The sequence below is a fragment of the Corvus moneduloides genome, chromosome 6 (assembly GCF_009650955.1).
Source record: "Corvus moneduloides isolate bCorMon1 chromosome 6, bCorMon1.pri, whole genome shotgun sequence".
Classification (NCBI taxonomy): Eukaryota; Metazoa; Chordata; class Aves; order Passeriformes; family Corvidae; genus Corvus; species Corvus moneduloides.
Genome location: NC_045481.1, coordinates 12,661,454 through 12,685,658, shown reverse-complemented (window position 1 = coordinate 12,685,658; position 24,205 = coordinate 12,661,454). Strand labels below are relative to the sequence as shown.

Sequence of the window (24,205 nt, the reverse complement as noted above, 5' to 3'; positions counted from 1 at the left end):
GAGAAAAACCTACCTGGGATACTTTATTTGTTAACTGTTCACTCTGCTCATCATAGGTGTGTGACTCTGAACTGTGTTTGGCATCTAACATCTCTCTTTTGATAGATAGCAGTCTCTCAGCAGCCCGCTCTCTGAGCCAGTGCAGGCAAGGAATAGGCAGCACACGTTCATCAAACTAACATCTGCTTTCAGTTCTCATTTATAGATATGGAATCCTTTCAACTGGACATTAATCATTCTCTACAGCAGCAATTAGATACTTGAGACAGATCAGAACAAATCAAATTAGCCTTATTTATTAAACAAAAAAATCCTAAGGAGTAAATAAAAGGATGGCAGACCATCCTGTGTGCCTCAACATAAAAAGAAAATTAAGATATTGACACACAGGAGTCTAAAAGCTTTCAGGTGCTATTTTCAAAGTCTCAACTGTAACCAAATAGCAGAGGGCTCTACTGCAGAATGCCTCATGGATTATTTTAGCAATAAGGTATAATTGAAAGGATTATCATGAATGTAATGTTTCCCTTCCAAAAATTCCAGGAATGCAAAAATTAGTCTCATGTGCACTGCATGACTCATGTTTTTAATGCTGGAGCTTCATTTTCACTCATGAGGAATTCAAGCTCAGGGAAATGTTACCACAGAAATCCTCACTCAATCGACAAAGGAAAATCTTTCTTTTGCTGCAGTTAAACAAAGCCTAAGAATTGTATCTTTAGAGAGACTGGCTTGGTTCAGCTTCAGGCAATGGACATCCTGCACACCAAGAAGAGACACTGCAGTCCCTGAGGGATCAAATGGATTGCCCTGAGGAGCTCAAATTCTACAGACTTGGCCCAAACCAAGCAAAGCTACTTCCTCTTGCTGAATTTCCCCAGCTTAACATGGCAGACAGGTTTAAGCAAGCAAGGTGGGGGACCCTGCCACATTTGCATGGAAATTAATAGCAAAACATTTGTAAGTCACAAGTTGAATGGACTGATCGTGGGGAAGGTACACATCTACCCACCAAGCACCTGATACTCTCTCCCTCTTTCCTTAATCTGCTTTTTTCCAAAAGTCGCTTTTACTATTTACTAAGGAAACAGTTCAACATATCCATCAGAAAAAACTAGCACTGCCTAAGTGAAGAATTCTCACCATCTAGATTACATGTATCAGCAGCATTCCAGGGTTTTCTTTTACAATGGAAGCTAAATGTTAAGCAGATGAGAAGTTTCATGAAAGAATATGTTGGAGAACAGGAAACAGGGTTTTGCCATCCAAAACCAAAATGATCCTCATCTGCTGGTGCCATAGGTCGTAAAGCCGATCATCTGCTCTCATCCAGAAAGCCCCATCCCACGCTGGGCTGGCTTTGCTGCTGGAGAGCACTAGGGTGGGACAAACAGGTCTGGAGGAAATGTGATTCCCCTGCAGGCCTTGAAAAGCTGCACTGCTTTATTGCCTTTGTTCTCAGCACCTATTCAGGGTGTCTATGGGTGAGATGGAGGCTTGCATGGGAAGGAGGAAGACACTTTCCAGTGAACCCATCTGACTGCTCCTTCAATATCCAGAGCCTCTCATGCTGATCCTTCAATCTGCCTTCCTCAACTCTACATACACCTGACTAATAACAGCAGAGATACCATCTGGGGTTAGCTCATTACAAGTTTATTACTCTTTTGTTTATTTCTTCATAAATATAAACTGTTGTTACCTGTGCAAGCCTGTGCATCTAGCCCAGTTCTGGTGAGCCTTGAAAGCCCCAAATTGAAAATAGCCTAAAGATGTGGGAATCACAGCCAGCAGCGCCGCCAGTTAGCCAAGGTATGGAGAGAGAACCATTGCAACATGCAACATGTCGGGTTGGGTTTATATTTAAGATTTCCTGGCTCGGAGGTACCATGTTAGCTGGTTAGATGTGGTTATAAATGGAAGAACCTGCTGACATTAATCACAGTAATTTGGCAATGTGGCTACCAATGCAAAATTACAAAAGGGACAGGCACCCTGAAAACCTAAGTCCAGTTTGTCGTTGGCCAGATCAATTATCAGGCAGAGAAAATAACCTTTCCTCTGTGTTCTGTCATGCAAATGGGGATCTGACGAAGAGAGGAAAGAAGAGGCCATGTTTTTTTATTTGATTGGATTTTTCATTTGGTTCAATGTAACTTTAAGAAATATTAATCTGCTCCTTCATTTAATTTCATCTGTACCACTGGCCAAGAGAAACGCACTAATTTATAAGTTGAAGCAAGCCTTGAGATAATGTCACCCACCATTCATCCAAATTTGTCACTAGCATCCCATTAAAGCCATAATTATTTTTTAATTAAAACTAAGGAAGCTGGCATGTGTGTGCCTACTTTATACATCTGTTATGGGTTAAAATAGCTTTTAAAAAATGTTTCTTTAGACCGCAGTCTTTTGTGGCCATGGCCTATGCCAAAGAAAACGCAAACTTGCTTATTTTCTCCATGGGGCGCAACACTGCCTATGTGTGCCTGAACAGATTCGACTGGCCGTGAAAAGAATTCTAAATAAAACACAAACATGGAATTTGGCAACTCCACAGAAGCGAGCTTAAGACTAATTCCAGCATGCGGACGGCTCTCACACAGCAAGTCTGGCTCCACTATAAATGAAACCAGGCTCTGTAAAATCGCCAGTAAAGTTTGAGTTAGGATTTAAAGAGACAGCACTCTTATTCCAAGGTTTAAGGGAGAAAAACACACACATGCACACACACACACACATACCCCAGTTTATTAAGGAAATTCATGCTGGCTCAGTAAGTCTGTACATTGCAAACTGTGTTTATTTTCAGAAGTCATTTCCATTTTTAAAATCGTGAAGTTAAAAAACACTAAAAAGAACAAATATCATTTTGGTCTTGTGTTTTAGAAAAAAAAGGGCTGTAATTATGTCTGCAGGGACCACTGGCAGTGACAGCAATGAATGAAGGACCTACCTGATGGAAAAGGTGAAATGTTATATATAAAATCAGAAAGAAATATGAATGTCTAGGGCAGAGCAGGGGAAAGGAAAGATGCAGATGGGCAGAAGCTCCATGGCCAGGGTGGCCTAGGACAGAGCATCCTGTTCCCAGCAGACAGCCAGCAAGCAGGATGGTGACTCACTGAGACTTGCTGGGAGGGAGCTATATGCAATACAGCTCCATGCTGCTGTGTAGATGGGGAAATCTAACCCTGGGGCAATGAAATCCCCTGGGAAATACCTCCCCAGCAGTGCCAGCCAGTCCCAGAGAGCAAAGACATCTGTGAAGAAAGAGTGAAGAGAAAGTGAAAAACAGCTTTCGCTCATCTTTACCTATTAAGGAGAATACAAATTTAAGAAATCTCAGTTTATAATCACAAGACACAGCCTGAAAAACTTAGACAGAAAGGGCAAGGAGCAAATTATTTAAGCAGTGATGGTACTCTCTCCCACACTCTTGCTCTCCCTTATAGCTCTGGATGATACCAGGTCACTGAATTAAAATTATACCTCAAGTGCCCACCTCAAACCCTGACTGTTGGGTTTTTTCTCAAAAAGGGGAGAGCAGAAGGGAAGATTTGCTGGCTAGAGAGCTCTAAATATGGGAAGAGCTCAGACATTTATGAGTGTGCTCAGCTGCACTAATGAACGGCGACAGTGGTGATAGAGGCAGGGGCAGCATGGGTGCAGATTTCACAGCACTCTTCATGGAAAATGGGAAGGGAAAGTGTGAAGGAATTTGGGAAGGAGTTTACAGCAATCTCACAGGATTGTTTTACAACTATTCTATGTATCTATTGATAATGATAATGAAGTGTTTGGCTTCAATAGACTGTGGAGCTTTTAAGATTCTACCTCAAATTTACAATGGACAAATTAGTTCCTTTTGAAGAGAAAATGATAAAAATAGAGAAAGAATGACTTTTTTTTTTTTTAATAAGGCTTTACAGGAAGGTAAAATTACTCACTAATCTTATCCTCACTGTATGACCACAATGATCCTGTTCCCAGTTTAATCAACAGTTCACATATTTTTATGAAATATTTGGATTAATCAAGCCATAAACACTCAGATCTAATTTTTGGACATACTTTATATTATAAGCCTGTCTGTGCCATAATAAATTAACTTACTCTCTTCCTATTCAACCAGAAGTGATGAGAAAATAACCCAAAACTCTGTTAGAAGATGCAAACTGAAAAAAATTATTCCCCTGCAGGCAGAAGGCTCTGGTGCTGATGTCTTAGAAGAGTCCATGATCACCATGGACGGTTTTAAATTATATGTATTTCCCAACAATACTCTGACTCTTACTTAAATCTCTGTACGTCCTGGATTTCCACAGACCAGGTTCGCAGCTCACAGAACAGTATAACACCACTGAAGTCAGAAAACACCTCACAGGAAGATGGTCAGCCAAGCATCCCCAGGCAGCCCCTAACCCATCTCTCCACGGACTGTTGGCATGGTACAGCATGCCCTGGAAGCACCACGTATGTCATGCAGCCATGGAAGAGATATAGGGACCAGGTTTAGATCCGTGTCTCACGTGAAAAAATCTAGGTCAATACAGGACATGTAAGGAGACGGCCTGACACACAGGAAGGACGAGATGCTCCTCTCATATTGCCAGGGGATGTTCTGAAAATAATACATTTACAGTTGGCTTCAAATAGCCAGGTGAGGTTTAAGCAAGAATAAAAGCTGCAGGTACATTGTACAAACCAGCTCTTCTCTAACCAGACATCCTTTACGTGAATAGCAAAGACAGCAATTTAGAAAGCACCATTTCATAGCATGATTCCAGCGGCTGTGTCTCCCCATCGTCTTGCTTAGTGCCTGCATTAACCTCATTCCTGAAGTCCCAGGACCTCTGACTCATACAGCTGAATTCATAAAAAATGTAAGCCTTCTCTATGTGGGATTTTTGCCTGCTTCCTTCCAAGTGCATGTTTTAGTGTCTCACTGAACCTGGCTTACCTAGCCTGTGCTATGGCAAGTTACATTACCTGGAACGGGGACCCAGAGAAATGGTTTGATTTAGACAAAAACAAGAGGAAAATAAAGATACCAAAGGCATGTACCATACACTAGCCTACCAGATTTCTGTACGTACCTCTAAACTGCCTGGAAAAAGCCTGTCCAAAAGAAGGCAAACAGCATAAAAAGGTAAGTTGCTAATAGTTGCTCAGCTGTTTACTTCCCAGCAGAAAGAAGGACCAACATGCACAACACAGGAGCCCAGTGGGACACACATGAGATGCATCAGCATGGCTTCTTTGGCTCAAATCACATTCTGAACATAAAGCATCCTCTCTGAGCACAGAACCCTGCCTTTCATCTACTTTTATGAAGCACTCAGAAGACAAAGGAGCAGAGGTCCTCTGAATTAGACAGCTCTGGAGGGACACATGGTAATTTTTTGCAGTTCTCTGGCCTAAACCTGAGCCACCCCAGGAATAAATGATCCAATTCTTCTAAAGCAAATAAAATAAAATTAAGTGATTTCACTACAAAATGTACAACACCTCATTGTTCCCTCCACCTTTCCCACTCTGGCTTGTGAACTAAAGAGCAGTTCTCATCACAACTACCTACGCCATACACCATAGCTTGTCCTACTTCCTTTGACACTGAGCATTGTATTTGTGCACGAGAGATTTATCTCTGTTCTCACAAACCGAACAGGCCAATTCACTTCCTGGCTCAGGCACACAAACACATCCGCACAAATCTGACAGAAAGCGAGAAGAAAAGTGATGACAAAAAGCTACTGCTGAAGGGGCAGGAGGAAACTCCATCCTGAATATGCCAGGTGAGGCTGTACAAGTGAACTGTTTAGCATATGTTATGTACAAATGAATGGCAATTTGCTGAGAGAAAGAAAGAATAATTGCAAACATTTATGCCTTGTGCATGTGTATAAAAAAAAGTAAATCAGCTCTTAGGAAGCTGGTGCATTGCCCAACCAAAAGGGAAGGCACCTGACAAGCACTACCCCTAATTTTGTCGCTTTTTAGGTGATTGCTTCCTTCCTTCTCTTCCTGCAGTTGATTTCTTCTCTTTTTAGGAAGTGTTCACCAAGAAGCATTCAAGTCTCTGAAAATGGATGGGAAAACAGTGGCAGCAGGGAAGAGGCTGGTCCCATCCTGCATGCCATCCCTTGTGGTTACTCTGCTGCAGAAACATGAAAGCCACTCCTGTCCCTTTGCTGAGCATGAACATACACCACACTGCAACTTCAAAAAGAGGTCTGCTCCTCCTTCAGTCAACCAAGGTGTTCCTGGACATAATGGCTGCTGAGAGTCATGGTGGTGCCCAAACCTTACCTATTGTGCCTAATTAAAGCAGTCTTCACTTATGCTGGTGTCTTGTGCACAAACATCATGAAAAAAGAAGACTCTAATTTGTTTGTGTCTTCTGTCAGAGCAGCACAAACCATGTCATCAGTGGTGCCTCTTTGTAACCAAGCTACTCTCTCCCTTCCAGACTACCAATACTCCAAAATGTTTAGTGAATCAAGGGGAAAAAATGGGGGTGATTACTGATGGGAACAACAAGGCACAACAAGGCACAAGAATGAAGCCCTGCAATAAAACAAAAAACCTGTTTAATGAGATAGAAATTGTCCTTCCCTTGCTTTCCTATAAGCTCCCTTTTTGCCTCATCTCCCACCAGATACCAAAGCCTGTTTGGGCTTTAACAAATATGGATCTGTTGCTGTGTGCTCTCCTGGTTCTTACCTATGCTCTGAAGTCACCTACTCCTAATCCAGCCATCGCTCAGCAAACTTCAAAAGGACATAAATTCATTTATTCCAATAAGCAAATTATAAAATCACCTTCATCCATCTTGTTCCTATATTTTTAAATTTGATTGTGGCCAGAGAATTGCTGGCTGGGAATTACCCTTCCCCCACTCTCACATGCATCCTTTAAAAATGCAAAATCTAGCCCTCTATTTCAATATTTCTGATGTCAGTGACCGGTGTCGGCTCTCCCCATACAGTAACTGCTTTAAAGCGCTGCATACAGCACTGCATTAAAAATTAATTACACATGCTATTTTATTGATAGTGCATAATGTAATGAGCACCAGCTGTGCTAAACATCCAAACTCCTTTTTAAGACAGCTATAAAAAAAGAAAGAAACTGCACTTCCAAATGCTTCTCCTGTCAGAGGAGAAAAACAGCAACATCTTGGATGGATTTGAAACAGGATTCTTTGATTTAGCTCTCCATTTGGAGCGTTTGAAGAGTTCAGACTCTCGGGCTCAGTGTAGTGGTATGCGATTGAGTTAACTCTCTCAATGTTGGAACCATTGTCCTTACTGCAGGCAACGTTGCCTTGAACCTTTTTGTCCCAAGACTACCAGATTCAGTTCCATCCATTAATATTGCAATTAAGGGGCTTTTCTTTTTTGCTGGGATGTCTGGAAATGGTAAGCATCCACTTTAAAGCACCTTTAAATATCACTATTGCTCCTGCTGGTTCTTAACTTGACATAATTAGGACTTACAAAGTTATAGTGATCAGCCCTCTGTCTAGAACAAAGCCGCAGCCAAGCACACATTGCCAGCAACCCTGCCCCATGCAGCACCCTCATTTTAGTCATCTCTGCAATCTTGAGGTCTCTTTGCTGCCTCTTGACACACTATTCAGTCAAAAAAATCAGTCTGTGTTAGATCCATCTATTTTGAGTTTGGATCTGATTTTAATAACTAGTGAGACAGGGAGCTGCATAGACAGCAGGTCACATATGATTTTAATACTTGGACAGATGAATGAACACATAGATCAAGAGATAGGTGTAAAGATGGATGTGTGCACTCAGACTGATGCATTACTCTTTTTAGTGTATACATCTCTTGCACATCCCTGCACTCTGTAAGTACTGTCCACAAAGTCGATTCTACCATAGCATGCATTAAATATTTCACTAAAATAAATAAATACATGTAACCATGACTAATAGGGACATCTTTCCTGAACATTACCCAGTATTTTATGCAAACCTCTTCTTTATGCAGAAAAATGAAAAGAGTCATTTACAAAGGGGTTTGGGGAAACTATGGACCTTTGTCTGTCCTTCAAAAATTATACCAAATTCCTCTTTCTCTTCTCAAAACAGCACCCACTGCTGAAGGGAAATCAAGTGGTTTTTGGGTTTTTTTTGAGACTCCACTCAGCAAAAAATGAAAAGTAGCGTATCAACCGTTGTCCTGGGACATGATGAGTTAGAAGGTTTTTGCTGGATGAGTTTGCATTCTCTGCTCTGATTACTGTTTTGTTTTCCATTGATCCTCCTGTGTTAACAAAACCCAGTCTGGAGTGAACAAAAGCTTGCTTCTTGCTCAAGTAAGAAATGCACCGAGTGCATACCATATCATTAACATAAAAGTTTTTGAAATAATACTTCTTTCTAGACAGACTGTAATAATTGCATCAAGTTTTTTACAGCAGGGTGGTCTAATCTAGCTCTTCTCATTGGCTGACTCCACTTATAAAACCAACATAAAATTAATATGGTGATATAATAGATGGAGGGAAAAGTATTCTTTTAAAACCTATGATTTACTTACAGGGACTGCTTTTATCTTTACTGTCACCTTAACCTCTGCCAAGAAAACACCAGACTAGTTAAATGAAGCAGTAAGTAGAATTTCAGTAGCCAAGTAAATTGATATTAACTTTACAAGATGACTGTGATTTTCAGAATGTCCTAATGACTAACACAGCTGATTCCTTGAATTAGCAGGAGCTTGTTCCTCTCTTCTGAGATATGGCCCCATGCCTTCCTCTGTTTTAGACCTTAAATTTCACAGCCCTCTCCACTTATCACTGCTGTCCATGCCTACTTGCTGTTTTTATACATGCAACTAAGCATCGTAATTGCTTTCCACCTCCTTCCATCAGCCTACGTGTGGGAAGGAAGCAGTTTCACTGGTTAGATTAATATATGTGTATTGGACAGAGTTAATTATCTTTACAGGGGTATATAAAACCCTCACTCATAGGCCCAGGTCCAAAGAATTTGGATCAAGTATGCATCTGAATGCAGGCACAGGGGATAAGTTATTCTCTGTGCCATTACAATCCCCTTTGTCTTAGGCTGACTACGATCTTCTTCCTGGGGCTTTTGCACCATAGTATCTTCAAGGCAGGGATGTTTTTCTTTGGAGAGCACACTGTAAACTGCCATGCACTTCTGCACTGAGACTTTCAATGCTCATTTCTCGTTAACTTTAATGGGAAATGGGCATCCAAATCTCTTAGGCAGCTTTGACAATTTAAGCCTTAATGTACAATATTAATAAATCAGCATCATAAAAAGAGCCTTATGAAGATGTATTGTGAAAAAGTAGCCCCACAAAAAGCATTGCAGTGTATGTATGCATGCACACAGGCATATACTTTTCTTTACATAATTATGTCTCTCAACAATCATTTGCATGTCTCTGTTATGCAAAAAAAACTCTGTGCGTTTTACAGTTACTCTGAGCAGTTGCAATTCATTGAAATGAAATAAAAAGCAGGCTCAAAAAAAGCACCCTAATCTGGCAAGGGGTAAAGCAAAATGAATGCTTTGCCCATTTATATTTTAGATCCAAGCTACACAACCCTGTGAATTTCATTACTCTATTCCAACTTCTAATTAAATAGGCACTAAAAACATTTGAACGGGAGAACCCAATTCAACTGACAAAAGCTTCTGGGGCAAAATATATAAAAAAATAAATAGACTGAGAGAGATTGAACCAGTGGTAGAGATTTTTTTTTAAATCACATGAAAAAGCATAGACCTTTACTTGCAAATTCCTCGTCCTGGGGTGCCCTGAACACAAAGAATTGAACAAAGACACAGGGACCACGATCAGCACTGGCTGAGCAGCAGAGTGGACATCCAAGCAGACCTCCCAGCACCATTTGCTGGGATTGAAACTATCAGCAGCACGTTTTCTAAAGATCCCTAACAGCTCTGGATGAGGCAGCACAACTTGCTCTGCGCATGACTGAACACTACTCAGCATCCCAGACAACCACTCTTATCTAGGTCGGAGATTTCCAAATGCCGTTTTTCACATATATGTACCCCAAATCCCACCAGTAGCCAGTCGTTTGGATTCTCCAGCACAAACTGCTCTGAGGTACTCTTGAGGGCCCGGTTTGTGAGTGCCCAGCAAAGATTTTGGAGCACCTGCAACTTCAAGCCATCAGAGCTGCAGTCTGCTTGAGAACTGCATGGAAAATCCCCAGGTACTGAATTAAATAAATGCTGAAAAACAGGAAAGGTAAGAAATTATGAAGGATGAGGGGAGGCGGGAACTGCTGATGGCTTTTGTTCAAAGAAGTAACCAATTCCTCAGAAGCAAGAACAGGGCTGACAGAATAAAAGGCTAATCAAGTCAGAGAGACAAGCTGATCTCTAAAGCTGGAGCAAGTGACTGTTGTAAATGTCTATATTAAAAAAGAGGGCACAATGGAGGGATTGTCGCTAGATTATTAATCAACACAAAGAACTCACTTTTCTTTCATTTCCACAAAACATTTTGGGGGACAGAAAGATCCCATAACCCTTGCCATGGGGTTTAAGCCATGCCTAGGCTCACATACAGTGACTATTATGGGAGATAAGAAAGGGTTAAGTAGACATAATCTCCTTTTTCAAGGGAAGAAAATGTTTCTTTTAAGCAGACCTTGACCAACTACTGTCATAAACATGTAACATGCACTTTGATAAAACCTATTCTCTAAGTGTCGCCGACTGCAGCAGTAATTACAGGAAGCCATGATAGCAGCTCTCTCTCCACAGAGCTGGCAGCACTCTCCCAGCAAACAGGCAATTCTGAAAACTCACAGCACAGAACTCCAAAGTGAGAACTCCAAATACGCAAAGTACAAAAGCCTCACCTTCCCCACATTCTTTATTAAGTTTTTCCTTCCTTCCTTTTCTATTTTTAGTTGTACTTGCTTCCATTCCCATTAGCTACTGGCATCAGAAGCAAGAGGGAACCAGGGCATCCAGTTCAGTGTTACAACTACCTGTCTCCCAAAGGCTCGTGTGCACATACTACACCAGTTAAGACAGAGGACAGCAAAACATGAGACCAGTTCCAATTTGGTTTACTGCTTCCTGGGAGGAGAGAAAGGCAGGGCATAGGGAAGCTTTCTGACTTTCTGATCCAACGCTCACCATCTGCAAGAGCTGGTCTGGACACCCATCTCAGGCCAGTTGGTCAATCTGCCAAGGCTGATAAAGCAGAGTTTGAACCCCTGCCACACTGCATACAGCAGCTTGGATAGAAAATTTAACCAGACCCCTAATTTACTGACAGCACCTCACCACACAGCACATTGCTACAAGCCCAGAGCCTGTGCCCCAGTGCAAGCAGATAGGTGAAGGCTGAGCATCTTCCAGGCTGCATGGGAGCCTTCTCTGTGTGCCCTGAACTTCACCCAGGATCTACGCAGCACCCTGCAGAGTGCTCTTAGCCTCCTCCTGAGAATATTTTATCTCTCAAGATGCAGGATTTCCAAGATACAAATTTAAGTTTCTTGCAAAACTTTATATCTTGCTTTATTACATCAATGAGAGATCTACAGGAGCATTCTCATGATATACAGCATACTGTAGCCAGGTGGTACACCACTGCTTGCAGAAGGAAAAAGCTAGCACAACAAAGTTTTGCCAGTTTCAGGGAGAAAATGAGGAGCCATTTCCCAAAGGCTTTACTCCTGACAGTCATTGCTGTCTCTCTAAATCCTTTGGTCCTCACACTTTACTTATCCAGCAACATTTAGGGAACTCCCTATTAAAACTACATGCACATTATCATGAATGAGAGCTGTGGGGTTTGGCCCACCACAGTGAGACTCCATAAACATTTGTGGATTTTGCCACATCTGTATTTTCTTTTAAACCCTCCCCATTTTCACCTCGCCAGCCCACAGTTCAACATAGACCTAGTCTTGCAACTGAGCCATGCTCAGAAACACCCACTGATTTCAAAGAGATCTCTGGGTCTGAAATTATGTGGTCTGGTGACAATATGTCCGTGTTCTCTTTGGCTAGCTTGGTGTGCCTTCATTTTCACATCACTTTCCCCTCCTTGTGGTGACAAAAGTCAGACATCCAAAAGGAATAGAGGAAAAGAAAAGCTGATGGGGTAGAGGCCAGGGATGCATGGTGAGTTACCAAGGAGCATTTTCTCAAAGCAAGGGAGAAAATAGCATGGAGCACATACATCCTGCGTGCACATGGATGCGGAGGAGAGCCTTTAATATGAATAATTGAGAAGGAAGGGCAAAAAAGAAGAAAATAAAAATACCTCAGATGTTAAATGTTATCCAATTAAGCTTAAAATAAACAGCCTAGAGAGATGAAATCTTGATACTGGGGTATCACATTCTGTGAGGAGTCTCAGACATTTGTTCACAACATGGCACAGCGGTCTGGCAGTGGCCGCAGGTGACAACAGAGAGTGGGCAGGTAGGATGGGGAAATGGAGGGAGTCATATGCCCTTTCCCACTCCCCATCCTCTTCCAGGGTGGAGACGGAAGGAGGTAGGGAAGTGGGGGGGGGTTGGGGCATTTTCTCTGCCTTCCCCATGCGACCCAGCAAAGGCAGCTCTCCCACAGCAAAGACGACATCACTTGGCAGCACTACTGACCTTCAGATAGCAACAAAAAAAAAAGTATTTCTATTACCTGACAACTGACAATGACATCCAAATGTGCCTGACGTCTCAGTCTGAATCTCAGTCTGAGTCCCGCCAACTGAGACTGCACGTGCACCACAGCAGGGCAGGCTAAGGCAGGGCGGGAGGGAGGCCAGTGCGCGGAGAGGTGACGTGATCACGGATGTGTGAGGGTGGGAGGAGGCAGCTATGGGAGCCCCCGGCAGGTTTGCAGGCCTGGACGGCCCTGGAGAAAAAACAATAGAAAAAACTGTCAGTCGGATCTAAGTTTGGAGGGACAGAGGAGGCATCAAACAAGCGAAGTGGGGGCTGGCTGCCTAACGCACAACACGCTTGGTCTGAACCCCTCTCTGGGTCCAGCTGAGGATGGCAGGCTCTTGCCGTGGGGGAAGAATAAGAAGAGACCTGGAGGACCCGTGAACCCAGGCTGGGGGCCTGTGTGGGCATGGAGCGGGGTGAAGGTGGGGGATGGCCAGCCCTGGCACAGAGAAGAGCCGGAGGCAGCGGCGTCGCCACCAGCACTTGCTCAGGGACCAAATCAAAAGGGGGATAATTGTTTTATGGCTGTGTTAATGCACTGAGCTGACACAAAACTGGGCAGGCTTTCTGCTGAGCCACTGCTGAAGCACGCTCCACACACCAGCCCGGACAAAGTGAGGTGACTTAGAGCTCAAATGGCTTCAGTGAGGTGCCAGGAGCCGAGCTCCCAGAAGGAAGCCTTGGCGGCCATGCGCTGCCTTCCCGCTTGAGCTGCAGCCAGTTGTGCATTTTGCATGCCCCGATTATGCAGGCTGATTCCCTACTGATCCTGCGAGGAAGGGAACAACCTTTTTCCTGGTAGCTAAAAGATGATACTGTAACCTCTAACCGTATTATTTATTTTTAACCCCTCTAGGAATCACCTGCCATTTAAAAGCTGTATTTAAGAGTTTTCTCCTGCTCCACTGGAAATGCTTGCTCCTCCTGGCACTAGGCCAAACTGAACTCTGTGACTTTGAAAAACTAAGCTACAAGTCTTAAATATCGACATATACCTGCACAAATACAGACACAGACACACATAAAATCACGTAGGAGTCCTGTTTTTGGCTGGCACAAATTAGCAGAGTTTAAAGGGAAGCTGAGTGAAAGGCACACTTTCTATCCATTGGGAATCCTAACCTCTCCATTTGATACTATGCCTGCCACTGAGTTATTAACTAAAGGGTAGCTACTAATCAAGGCCAGTTTCTAAATGAAGATATGTGGTGGAGCAGTCGCCATTAAAAAGCTGGCATTTGCCAATAGTTACCGCACAGTGGTAGATCAGAAACCACAGTTTCCCCTGTATTTAGATCAGGAAATATGTGTGCTAATTGTGGGGTACCTTCTGGCAAATGCTTTCTTTCTAAATGGTGGCATCTCTGACTGTGCATGAGTGTGCACCTTGCAGATAGAGGCAAACACCATGGCAGCAAGAAGAAATATTTATCTGTGTTCCCTCCAACCTTAGAAAAAACAACATTTGCTAAAGGAACCCACACTGTGGCAGCAAGGAAGAATATTTATCCATGCTCCTTGTGACCCTAAACATGCAACATATTCCAAGGGAGTCTCTCCACCTTGAGAGTCCCTATTTGGAAACCAGGCGTGCATGTTGATCTGACAGCTACACATGTGAGGCAAATGGGGATACTTCATCCTTGGCACAGCATCCAGCGCTCCAGTCTGCAAGGACTGCATTTGATTTTGGCGTTTATCTTAAATGGCTAAGAGACCACCAGTGCAAAACATTTGTGTGAAGCTTTTGCCAAAACCACAAGTGAAGAGTCTAAATTCCCTGTGTAAATACTTGAGCTTCAAGCATCGAGGATGAAATTTGTGCTCTTTTGTGAGGACTGGTTTTAAATAGAAGCCATCTCTGTGGCTTGTGGGACAAGGAAGGACTTTTTTTTATTTTGGGAGCTCTGTCGTTTGACTTTTGTAACTCTTTGATCTCTCTGGAAGTACTATACAAGCAGGTAATGATAACTGCTATCCAGATCATACCTACATTGCATTTTTGGCAAGACAGTGCACTATGCATGTGGAAACTGATGTTGGACATGGATTTCTATGTGTGTAGGTACCACCCTACTGCCACTGTAACAGATGTAAATAATGTTTGCTTTTTTCATGGAATAAGCAAATAATAATACAGATTCCCTCCAATGACTCAACAATTGTATCTTGTATTCCTAATACAATAAAAATAGCTAGGCTGTGTTGAGCTGCCTGGGCACTTGTCATTGCTTGGAAAGTCATGAGCTTGAAATGGAGATTTAGAGTAGAACCACAGGGCAGCTACATCTCAGGTTATACTGAGCTGTGTCTGTGGTCCCACCATGACTAAGGGCACAGGTCTTGCAGCCACTTGGCCCTATATATATCATGATGCCTTACTACGGGTTTTGAAGGAGATAATCACACAGAGAAACTATATGAAGCCCACCAAATGCACCATCCGACTCCTCTGCATGGGGCTTTAATGTGGAGGTCGGTGGGCCCTGGCACACAGCACTACCTTGAGAGTAACAGCCTCCTCTCTAGCCCTATTGTGTCCCACATGTCTACTGGCAATGAATTTAATGCAATCTGCACAGCCCTGAGGTGTGCAAGAAAATGCAAAAAGCTCTTACCAAGTGGGTACAGGGAGGTCCTCCCAGGTCTTAGTAAGCACATCTCTGGTGTGGAAAGGGAATAAAGGTCTCAAATAGGAGGTTTCTCACCATCTGGTCAAAGAGATCCTGTAAGCTTCCCAAAAGAGGTACTGGGGGCAAAACAGCAATCTGTTTTAACAAGGTACCTAACAATTTTACCAGAAGGACTGTGTGAACCAGATGCCAGTGAATGGCTGGAACTGAACCTGTCACTCAGAAGGTCTTTTTCTTGTCCTCAGCCTGGAGAAGAGAGTCTCTGGGGTAACCTTATAGAAGCCTTCTAGTACCTGAAGGGGGCTGACAAGGCAGCCAGTAAGGAACTTTTTACAAGATATGTAGTGATAGGTCAAGGGACAATGGCATTACACTGACAGAGATAGGTGTAGATTAGGTTTTAGAAAGAAATTCTTTACTGTGAGGGTGGTGAGAGACTGGAACAAGTTGCCCAGAGAAGCTGTGCTCAAGACTAGGTTGAATGGGTCTTTTAGGTGTCCCTGACCATGGCAGGGGGGTCTGTTCCAACACAAACCATTCTGTGATTCTATGATTTGATGTATATGTGAGGAAATCTAAAAATTGTTAACCTAGCATCACAAAAGTGTTGGCAAGGGAGAAGAAAAGTGGACCTAGAGAGATTCTGGCAGATGATCAGGGATTACCACCACCAGTCCTGAGTCCAGCACTAAGAGACAAATATCATGCAGCTGCCAGACCAGGAGACTTGAGTCTGCCCCTACAGTCAAAGTCAAATCAGGTGATTCGTCCGCCTCTTTACTACCACTTCAAGGTTCACTTCTTTGTTACTAATCAGGACAGTCCTACAGAATCAGATCAAGTGGAAAATCATGAAGATGGAAATCATATCCAGTGGCCTCAAGAAAAGGCAGGGAGAAAAGGAGGGGTCCACCATTAGGTACACGATACCTCTTCATAGCTATAGAACAAATAACAGTTGAGTTCAAAAATACTCAACTTGTATCTGCTAGGAACATATTCCCATTTCATCTCTTCAGCTCCTCTCTGTGGGATCCTGTGTGTGATTTTTATCCCATAAAGGGTCTATTTAAAGCTGAAAATGAAGATGGAGGCTCTTCAACTTAACTGTTACAGGTGACAGACAAACACAAAATGAACAAACATAAAAATATAGAGATACATACATACATACATACATACATGCATACATACAATCTTAAGGTGGTGCTGAGAGTTTTTTGCTCAGCCCACACAGCAACAGGCACGGGAGTGGAGCTGATCTCTGGAATTCTACATCCGATCGACCACATCACATTGCACAGAGGTTTCAAAGAGAAAACACACCTGCGAGCCCCTGACTGCCACAAAGGGCACAGCCACAGTCAGCACTAACGGGAAAGCAAACCGCAAGAACTGCAGGGCAATCTTAGAGGCAAATATCCCATCTGGATGGGGAGAGCAGGCACACACATGCAGCATTGTTTCGCTTGGACATCCCTGACACGATGTGTGAGGCTCGATTTTCCTCTTGGGTCAGCACTGGGAAATCACTCACCTGCACTGCAGATCTCAATTATATATTCTGCATTCATTCTGCACGGATGAGAAGGGGAGTTTTGCACATAGCATGAGTGTGAAACACGCACAGGGACTGTCACCATGTAAATAAAGCATCTGCATTGCTGATGGTAAAGGAAGATTTTGTTCTTGTGCTTTAAACAGGCTCAGCATATCCTCAGAGCCTATACATGGCAGTAGCTCACAGGTGATGTTGACTCCCATGCACCACTAAAAGTAATTTTTTTTCTCTCTGCTATTTTTAAACTTGCAAAGAAGAAAATAAGGTAAATTGGACATGACCCCAGATGGAAAATGAACATAAAAGCCTAGATGAACCTGACAAAAGCCACAATCAAGGCATAAATTGCATCCTTTTGTTGCCCCTCTCCCTGAGCCTAGGCATGGCTGGCCATATGATATGGTGTATGTAAAACACCATGCTCCTGTGGCACACATGCAGAAAAGTCCCTGAGCAAAACACAAAGATGGAGCCAAAGCAGCATTCACAATGTCCCACCTCAGCATGGCTTAGACCAGGGGAAGCAATCTTAAATTAGGAGACCTGGCTTTACATCCGATGTCACATGTAATAGCAGCCACATGTAGCTGGTGTGTCCCAGGGGTGCCGAGTGTTTGGCTGGGTGGGTGCCTGGGTGTGTATCTGTGTACCGGCACACTGGCAGGTGCACAGGCAGACGTGTGAGCACTTAACAAGGCACGAACCAAGTTTTTCTGTGTGTTTCTCTGTGCCTGTCTGGTGACACAAAGTCCAATCAATAGCTGGTTAGAGAATAAAGCTCAGCTCCATTATTAAAAAACTCTCTTTCAATAAAAAGAAAAAACATCTGCTCAAACAGTGTACGGCTACAAATTTGGAGTGCAGGCTGAAGCCTCATCCCTGCCCTGTGCCCGTCATGTTCAGGGAAAATACTGCAGATGTTCTGAGATGGGTTTTACATGAACCATTGCAGCAGGTTTGAGCAGACACTCCCAAAAATGATAGACAAATCTATCCACTAATCTCTTCAACAGATTTTTTCCAAGCTTTTTCTAAAACAAGTTGTCTTATCTGTATCACACCCTCTCCTGTGGACTGTTCTCAGCTGACAGTATTGTCTTTCTGCCATGTCTCTTTATGCAGACACCAACAGAGCTGGGGAAGCAAACGCACACAAGCACACACATACACATACAGAAACACACATGCACAAACGCTTCCAGCAGCAGCCAGCAGAGCACTGCCCGCACACCCTGCGAGGGGCAGATGCACACGGCATCCCCCAGGAAAGGCAGAACGACTCCATGGTGTGGGCAGACACACTAGTGTACACACCCACACCCAGAGTCCAGCACTCGGCCAGACACACCTGCACACCAGCCTTCACCTCTCCCCCCAGCACAGCGGTTTGGGAGCAGTTTCCCCACACTGATTATGATGCTTAGACTAAAACTTTGCTGAAGCTGGAAATGCAAAAGTTGCACCGGGTAGAGAAGAAGGAGGGCAGGAAGAGATTTCCTGTTGTATTTTGCTCAGAGATTTTTTCATTTTGGCAGACAAGGATTCCCTTTGAATTGATACATTTCTTTCTCCCAAGAATTTCGAATGATAATGCATAAATGAGTCATAGATCAAGAACGGCGACATGGTGAGCAAGGAGGAGAAAGAGTGTGAGTGAGGGGCACTGGCACAGAAATTTGACAGTACCCCAACTCCCCCCCTTCCTCCCCCCATGCCAAGACATTAATTCTCACAAGTCGGAGAAAATTACTATGCATGAATGCAAAAAGCATGATCAGGAGTAATTAACATGGCTTCATATGCAAATTTTATTAATGCAGAAGTACAAAGTCATTATGCAAATGAAACTTACGTCAACTCTCTTGACAAATATTCATCTCTAAAGCTCAAGTTTCTCCCTTCTAATTTTTTTTTTAATTTTTTGGTGTAAAACCAAAAAAAAAAAAAAAGTGATGAGGACTGCTTGACAAGTTTGCAAAGTTGTTTTTCAACCGGAGAAATTTATTCTTGCATTGTTGATATTTTTTTTTTGTTGTTGTTGTTGTTGGCAGGTACACGACAGCTCATGGAGGAGAGCGGGAGGATGGGGGACGCAGGCTACCAGCAGCAGGCAGCCAATCAAAACGCCAGCGGCTGTAATGAGCGCGATTGATGACTGTTTGGCTTTACTGCAGGGTAATGAACTAGAATCCAGTCTGAGGAGGGAAAAAATATGAATATTCATGAAGCTGTGCTCCTGCCTTTGATGATTAAAGAAATTTTTAATATTCAAATAAGCGCTTGCCAAGTGATTAACAAAGAACAAGCACGCAGGAATATGGAAATGGAGCTGTGGAAGATTTGGGAGTCACAGTCTGTGCAGAAAAGACAGCACAAAATTTCATAAACAAGATAGGCAGATAACCTAATTCAAATCTGAGCAAATAAAGGGGAAAAAAATCACCTTCTTTTTCATCAGTTTGGATATTGTATCAGTCACTTTGTTTTAGAGAGCAAAGGAGAATAAAATCAACCGATGCAATAAGATGGGGGGAAATACCCAAACCCTGAGAAACCCAACCCAGCAATTACAAAGTAAGAATCCTGGGTGAGAAACAGATAGGAAAATGATGGTTAAGCCCACCGTCTGCTATGGGCTATTGCTTTGCAAAAGCAGGAGCCTGCCTGATGCTGAGAGCCTCCTGGCTACTGAGAATCGCCAACTTGTTGTATACAACAGGCAGGAGACGTAAGTATCCTGAAATAACCAAGACCAGTCCCTGCTGTTAAATCCCTTTCCTTGGATAAAGGGCACACTGCAGGGCTTGACTGCTGTCTGGGAGAGGAAAGAGTGCAACAGAAAGAAGAAATATTATTGCCAGGGAAAAGAAAGCAAGAAAAAAACTGAAAAGGAGGGTGCAAGGAGGTCTCAGCTGCCCACCCTGGTAATCAGTTGATAAAAAATGTGTTTTCCATGTCTGAGCCAGAAAGGTCCTCCACTCCCCACAGATTTCTGAACAAGGATACAAAAATTCAGTCACATTATAAAATGTCTGATAAGTTCAGGTTCTCACAGTTTAATAGCTTCACTAAGGATTCACACTGAAGCACATAGTAACAATATTAGCTGCTAAAATGACTTTGCAGTTAAAATACATCTAATTAGCAGCCAGCTAATTTTTTTTTGTCTTTCTTTGAAAAACAGTTAACTTCAGGGCTACATTATACCAGAATGAAATGTAGTTGAGCTCTTTCTGTTACTCAGAGTAAGGATATCTTCAAACTCTTAGGGCACTGGAAAACCAACTCACCTTTTTGTTATTAGATCCTGGGGTTTCACAGGCCTGTTTGCCTTTTCTGCAGACCTTTAAAAACTCTGGTTAATTATTTCTTATTTAAAAATCTAAAGAAAGCATAGGCTAAGTACCACTTAATAATTAATTGGTGTCTTCAGAATGTAAAATTTCAACTATACTTAAAACAAAAATAATTACAGTAAAGCATAAGGACAATGCTACAAAATGCAAAAAATGGACATGATCAGAACATTCAAAGCTGTCATGAAAACACATTATATAGCTAATGGGATTTTTTTCCCCTATATCTGCTCCATTTTTGGAGATACAAAAATACTCACTATCGATGTACCACAGGAAAGAACAGGGGGGAAAAAGGAAAGGAAGGAGAGAAAAAAAAAAAAAGCCTAAATGTAAGTAAAGATAAGGTTAAACACCATGCTGGGGTATTGCTGGGAGTCTTTGCTCTGAATAATGCCAAGACCTTTCGAAGATGTCTGTTGTCTCTGGGTGCGTGTGGGCGGGTGAAGCATGATATTACATAACACACACGCGGCAGTGGCTGTGCACAATCGTACTGATTAAAACGTTTGACTGTGAAACTCAGATCTCCATTTCCTGGGCTGTTTGCAGCTCGTGTCAGACCCCTGAACACCATAAATGAATCTTGTCTACAAGATTCCTTGGCTTTATTTTAATCAGTGCATTTTCTTTTTTAATGACAGAGGAGCAACTACCAGCTCCTACAGTTGGTTGCTTTGAAGCCCTTCTTAAACGGCCGTTGAATTCTACCACGCGAATGTGAATACTTCAAATTTATGCCATATTTTCATTTCTTCTTTAAAAGTACCCCATTTACATATTTCTGGAGAATAACTTCTGCAGGGCAGGTGAACACACATTTCTGCATATGGAGTCAATGGGGAAAAGCATTGAGTCCATATTGCAAAAATCAGCCCCTAAATTTGAGTGGCTTAAATTGAGCGTGCAGCTGTGATTGCCTGTCAGTAGTTAGATGCTGTAATAATAATAACAACAACAATAATAACAATAATAATAATAATCTTTTCATTTCTCTAGTGTCTTCCACGCAAAGATCTGGAAGTACTTTACAAAGATAAATAAACTGAGTTTGGAACACCCCGTGTGGTTAATAATATCCCAATATATCTAAAGTGCATGCAATTTGTCTCACCGTGTAAAAATCCATGTGATGTCACCCACATATTTGTGTATGACATCTTGGAGGCTTGGACACTAAGGGCAGGCTGTGGAGAATTTTGCTTACCTTGAGACCATGTGAATTCACAGAAGTAGCCCACACTATGCCTGCAGGACTGTTTTTGCAGTGCCAAAATCCCTCTTTTAGAAAAAAGTGGTGTAGATTGTCACTGGTGTCACTCAGGGGCCAGGGTGGGTGGTCCCCAGGGGTATCCAGGTGCCACGTGGCAGCACTGGCAGCATCCCTATGAGCCAGGTCTCCACAGTGGCTCCTGCAGGACTACCTGTGCCTCTCTCCCACCTGATGTTCATCTAAACTTGCTCCTCACCCCTTGTCTGTGCTATGAAAAGAGAAAAACTGAAACATCTTGGCTCACTCCAATTAAACAGACAAGAAAAAGGACTCTCGCCTACCCCAAGGCAGCCTTCATCACCTCCCCCTGTTGTGCCCTCTGCCCACCCCACCAACACAAGCCTTTGTCCCAGGAGGACCACATCCCTTTGCTATGAGAGCAACTGGGAGCAAGAGCATGGGAAAACAGGGCAGTATTTGGCCTAAAACCTTCATAAGGCATGAGTATATATGACATATCAGCAGATGTGCTAAAAATATAACACAGGAAACCAGCGAGTTTCCTCATCTCGGGAGGGTGGTTTGCAGACCACTGGGCTGGGAAGGGGGCTGGGGTGCACACCCCAGGGCATGAGCCACCCAGGCTATGGCACATTCTCTCCTGGAGCTCAGCTTCCCACTGACTGCCCGTCTGGTCTGTTCAGCCCCAACAAGCTCTCAAGTAGAGCCCAGCTCTCACTCTGGGGATGCAGAGTATCTAACACAAGGGCGGCCTGATCTGAGCTGCAATGTCCAGAAGCTACCACAATAAACCAACAAATAATAATAATAATAATAATAATAATAACAACAACAACAACAACAACAACAATAACAATAATAATATATCATCCTGATTTGTGGAGGGTTTGGGGTTTTTTCCAAAAGGCATAAAGGGTAGACAATAAACAGTTCATCAATTTTCCCAAGTTTTTTCCCTAACTCTTGTAATTAAGTCCTGGGGAGTTTCAATGGTTGTAAAAATCCTTGTGGGAACTAAAAATTTTAGTCCTGATTATATCATGAATATTTCTATCTACCAGCAAATATTTCTGATGTAATTGAAACATATAACTACTACAATATAAATTGTAGCAATTTAACAGGCCCTGAAATTAATAAAGGAACTCAGTGGATGGAAAAAGCTGCTTCCAAAGGGCAAAATTATGTATTTATGCAGCTAGAACAAGAAATGCCACTACAAATAACCAGAGGGCTTGGCCGCAAGAGGATGGTCAGGAGGTTAAAATGAAGGAACTGAAGTGGCCAGGGAAGAGCCACAGATAAGCAGGAGTCATTAACATCAGTGGACCTCCCTGCCTTGGCCATTCAGAACAGTCCCACTCACACACTGGCAGATGCTGCATTGCAAACATATATCCTCAGGCTGAATATGGCCTCTGGAAAAGAGAACAGCAGGATTTGCTGCTTGGGTAAGTAACTGCCTCACTCTGAAGTTTGCTCTCTACTCATAGTTTTAAATTTTGTCCCTATCTCTCACAATAAAAAATAATAATAATTTAAAAAAACTTGATGGAATTAGGCAAAATGAGGCTTTAGCAGTTCTTCAGCTGTTTGGCAGCAAAAGCAATTCCTGGAATGGGAGGGAACTTGAGGAAAAAGAAGCAGATGAAGTCACTCTGCCCCTCTGTGCCTCAGTCTCCCCATCTGTGAAAATCGGCTAATGACATCCACCTGATTTAGTTAAATGTCCTGGAAACTAAAAAGACTCTGTAACAGCAATATATTAAGCAGCAGCACTGTTAACTGCTTCACTGCTGGAAATGCAAAGGAGAACCATCAGGTGATGCCATGTCCCTGCACAGCACAGATGGACAAACTTAATATACAGAAACAATTAGCTTTGGGAGAGAATCACAGCTTCTGGTTTTTTGGCTCACCCCTAGCCAAAAGCAATGTAAGTGTAGACACTTTGTAAGTGCTGAATTTCTATGTGGAAAATAGTCTACCTGCCTAGTGTGAATGCACACATCAGATTTAAAGTAATGCAACTCTAAAATAAGTGGGGGGAGGGGGGGCATTAATAGGCACACTTACAATTTTCAAATTTTTCCTTGTGCATGGAGCACTTTCACACTTAGAAGAGCAATTCACTAACACCAATAAAACTTGAAAAAGCAAAGCAGAGCGAGCGACTGGGGAGGGAAGGAGGGAGGGAGCAGCAGATATTTTTAAAATGAAGGTTCCCTTTGAGTTTTGGATCTCTCAGGGGAAAACTACTCCAGCTATTGTGTACGAGTGGCCCCAAGTCTGATAACGGAATCTGTCAAATTAAACGAGCAGACCGATCATCTAGAGATGGTAAAACAATCCAGCAAATGAGAAGAACACTGAGGATCTAGAGAGCCAGTCTTCAGTTCACTGGACACCAGCACAACTAAGCAAATAATGCTCTCTGAATGGAAAAGAGGCTAGGAAATTAACTAGCTTTAAATAATGAAAGAAAGCAGATAAATAAACCAGCAACCAGGAATTTAGTTCAGACTATAATGTAAGTCAAAAAAAGGGAATAGTGAACCAGTTTCATTTGTACAAGGAAGCATGCTGGAAACTTGTGCCCAGTCCCCCTGCTAAAGAGAACAATGAAGTTTTACCCAAAGACTTGGATCCAAACAGAATTTGCCCAGTCACAAGCACTAATTAGACAGGATAACCTAACCC

General features: G+C 42.7%; 1 protein-coding gene across 5 annotated transcripts in view; it reads right to left on the bottom strand.

Moving 5' to 3' along the window:
* Window positions 1-24,205, bottom strand: part of BCL11B (BAF chromatin remodeling complex subunit BCL11B) — a 91,900-nt gene that overhangs the window by 35,990 nt on the left and 31,705 nt on the right. For 3 of the 5 annotated variants that reach the window (XM_032112549.1, XM_032112551.1, XM_032112552.1), the window contains exon 3: window positions 12,693-12,908. The exons of the other annotated variants lie outside the window; for them this stretch is intronic. In XM_032112549.1, the coding sequence (XP_031968440.1) occupies window positions 12,693-12,908 (216 nt within the window). The remainder of the gene's footprint in view (window positions 1-12,692; window positions 12,909-24,205) is intronic. 5 annotated transcript variants of the gene reach the window in all.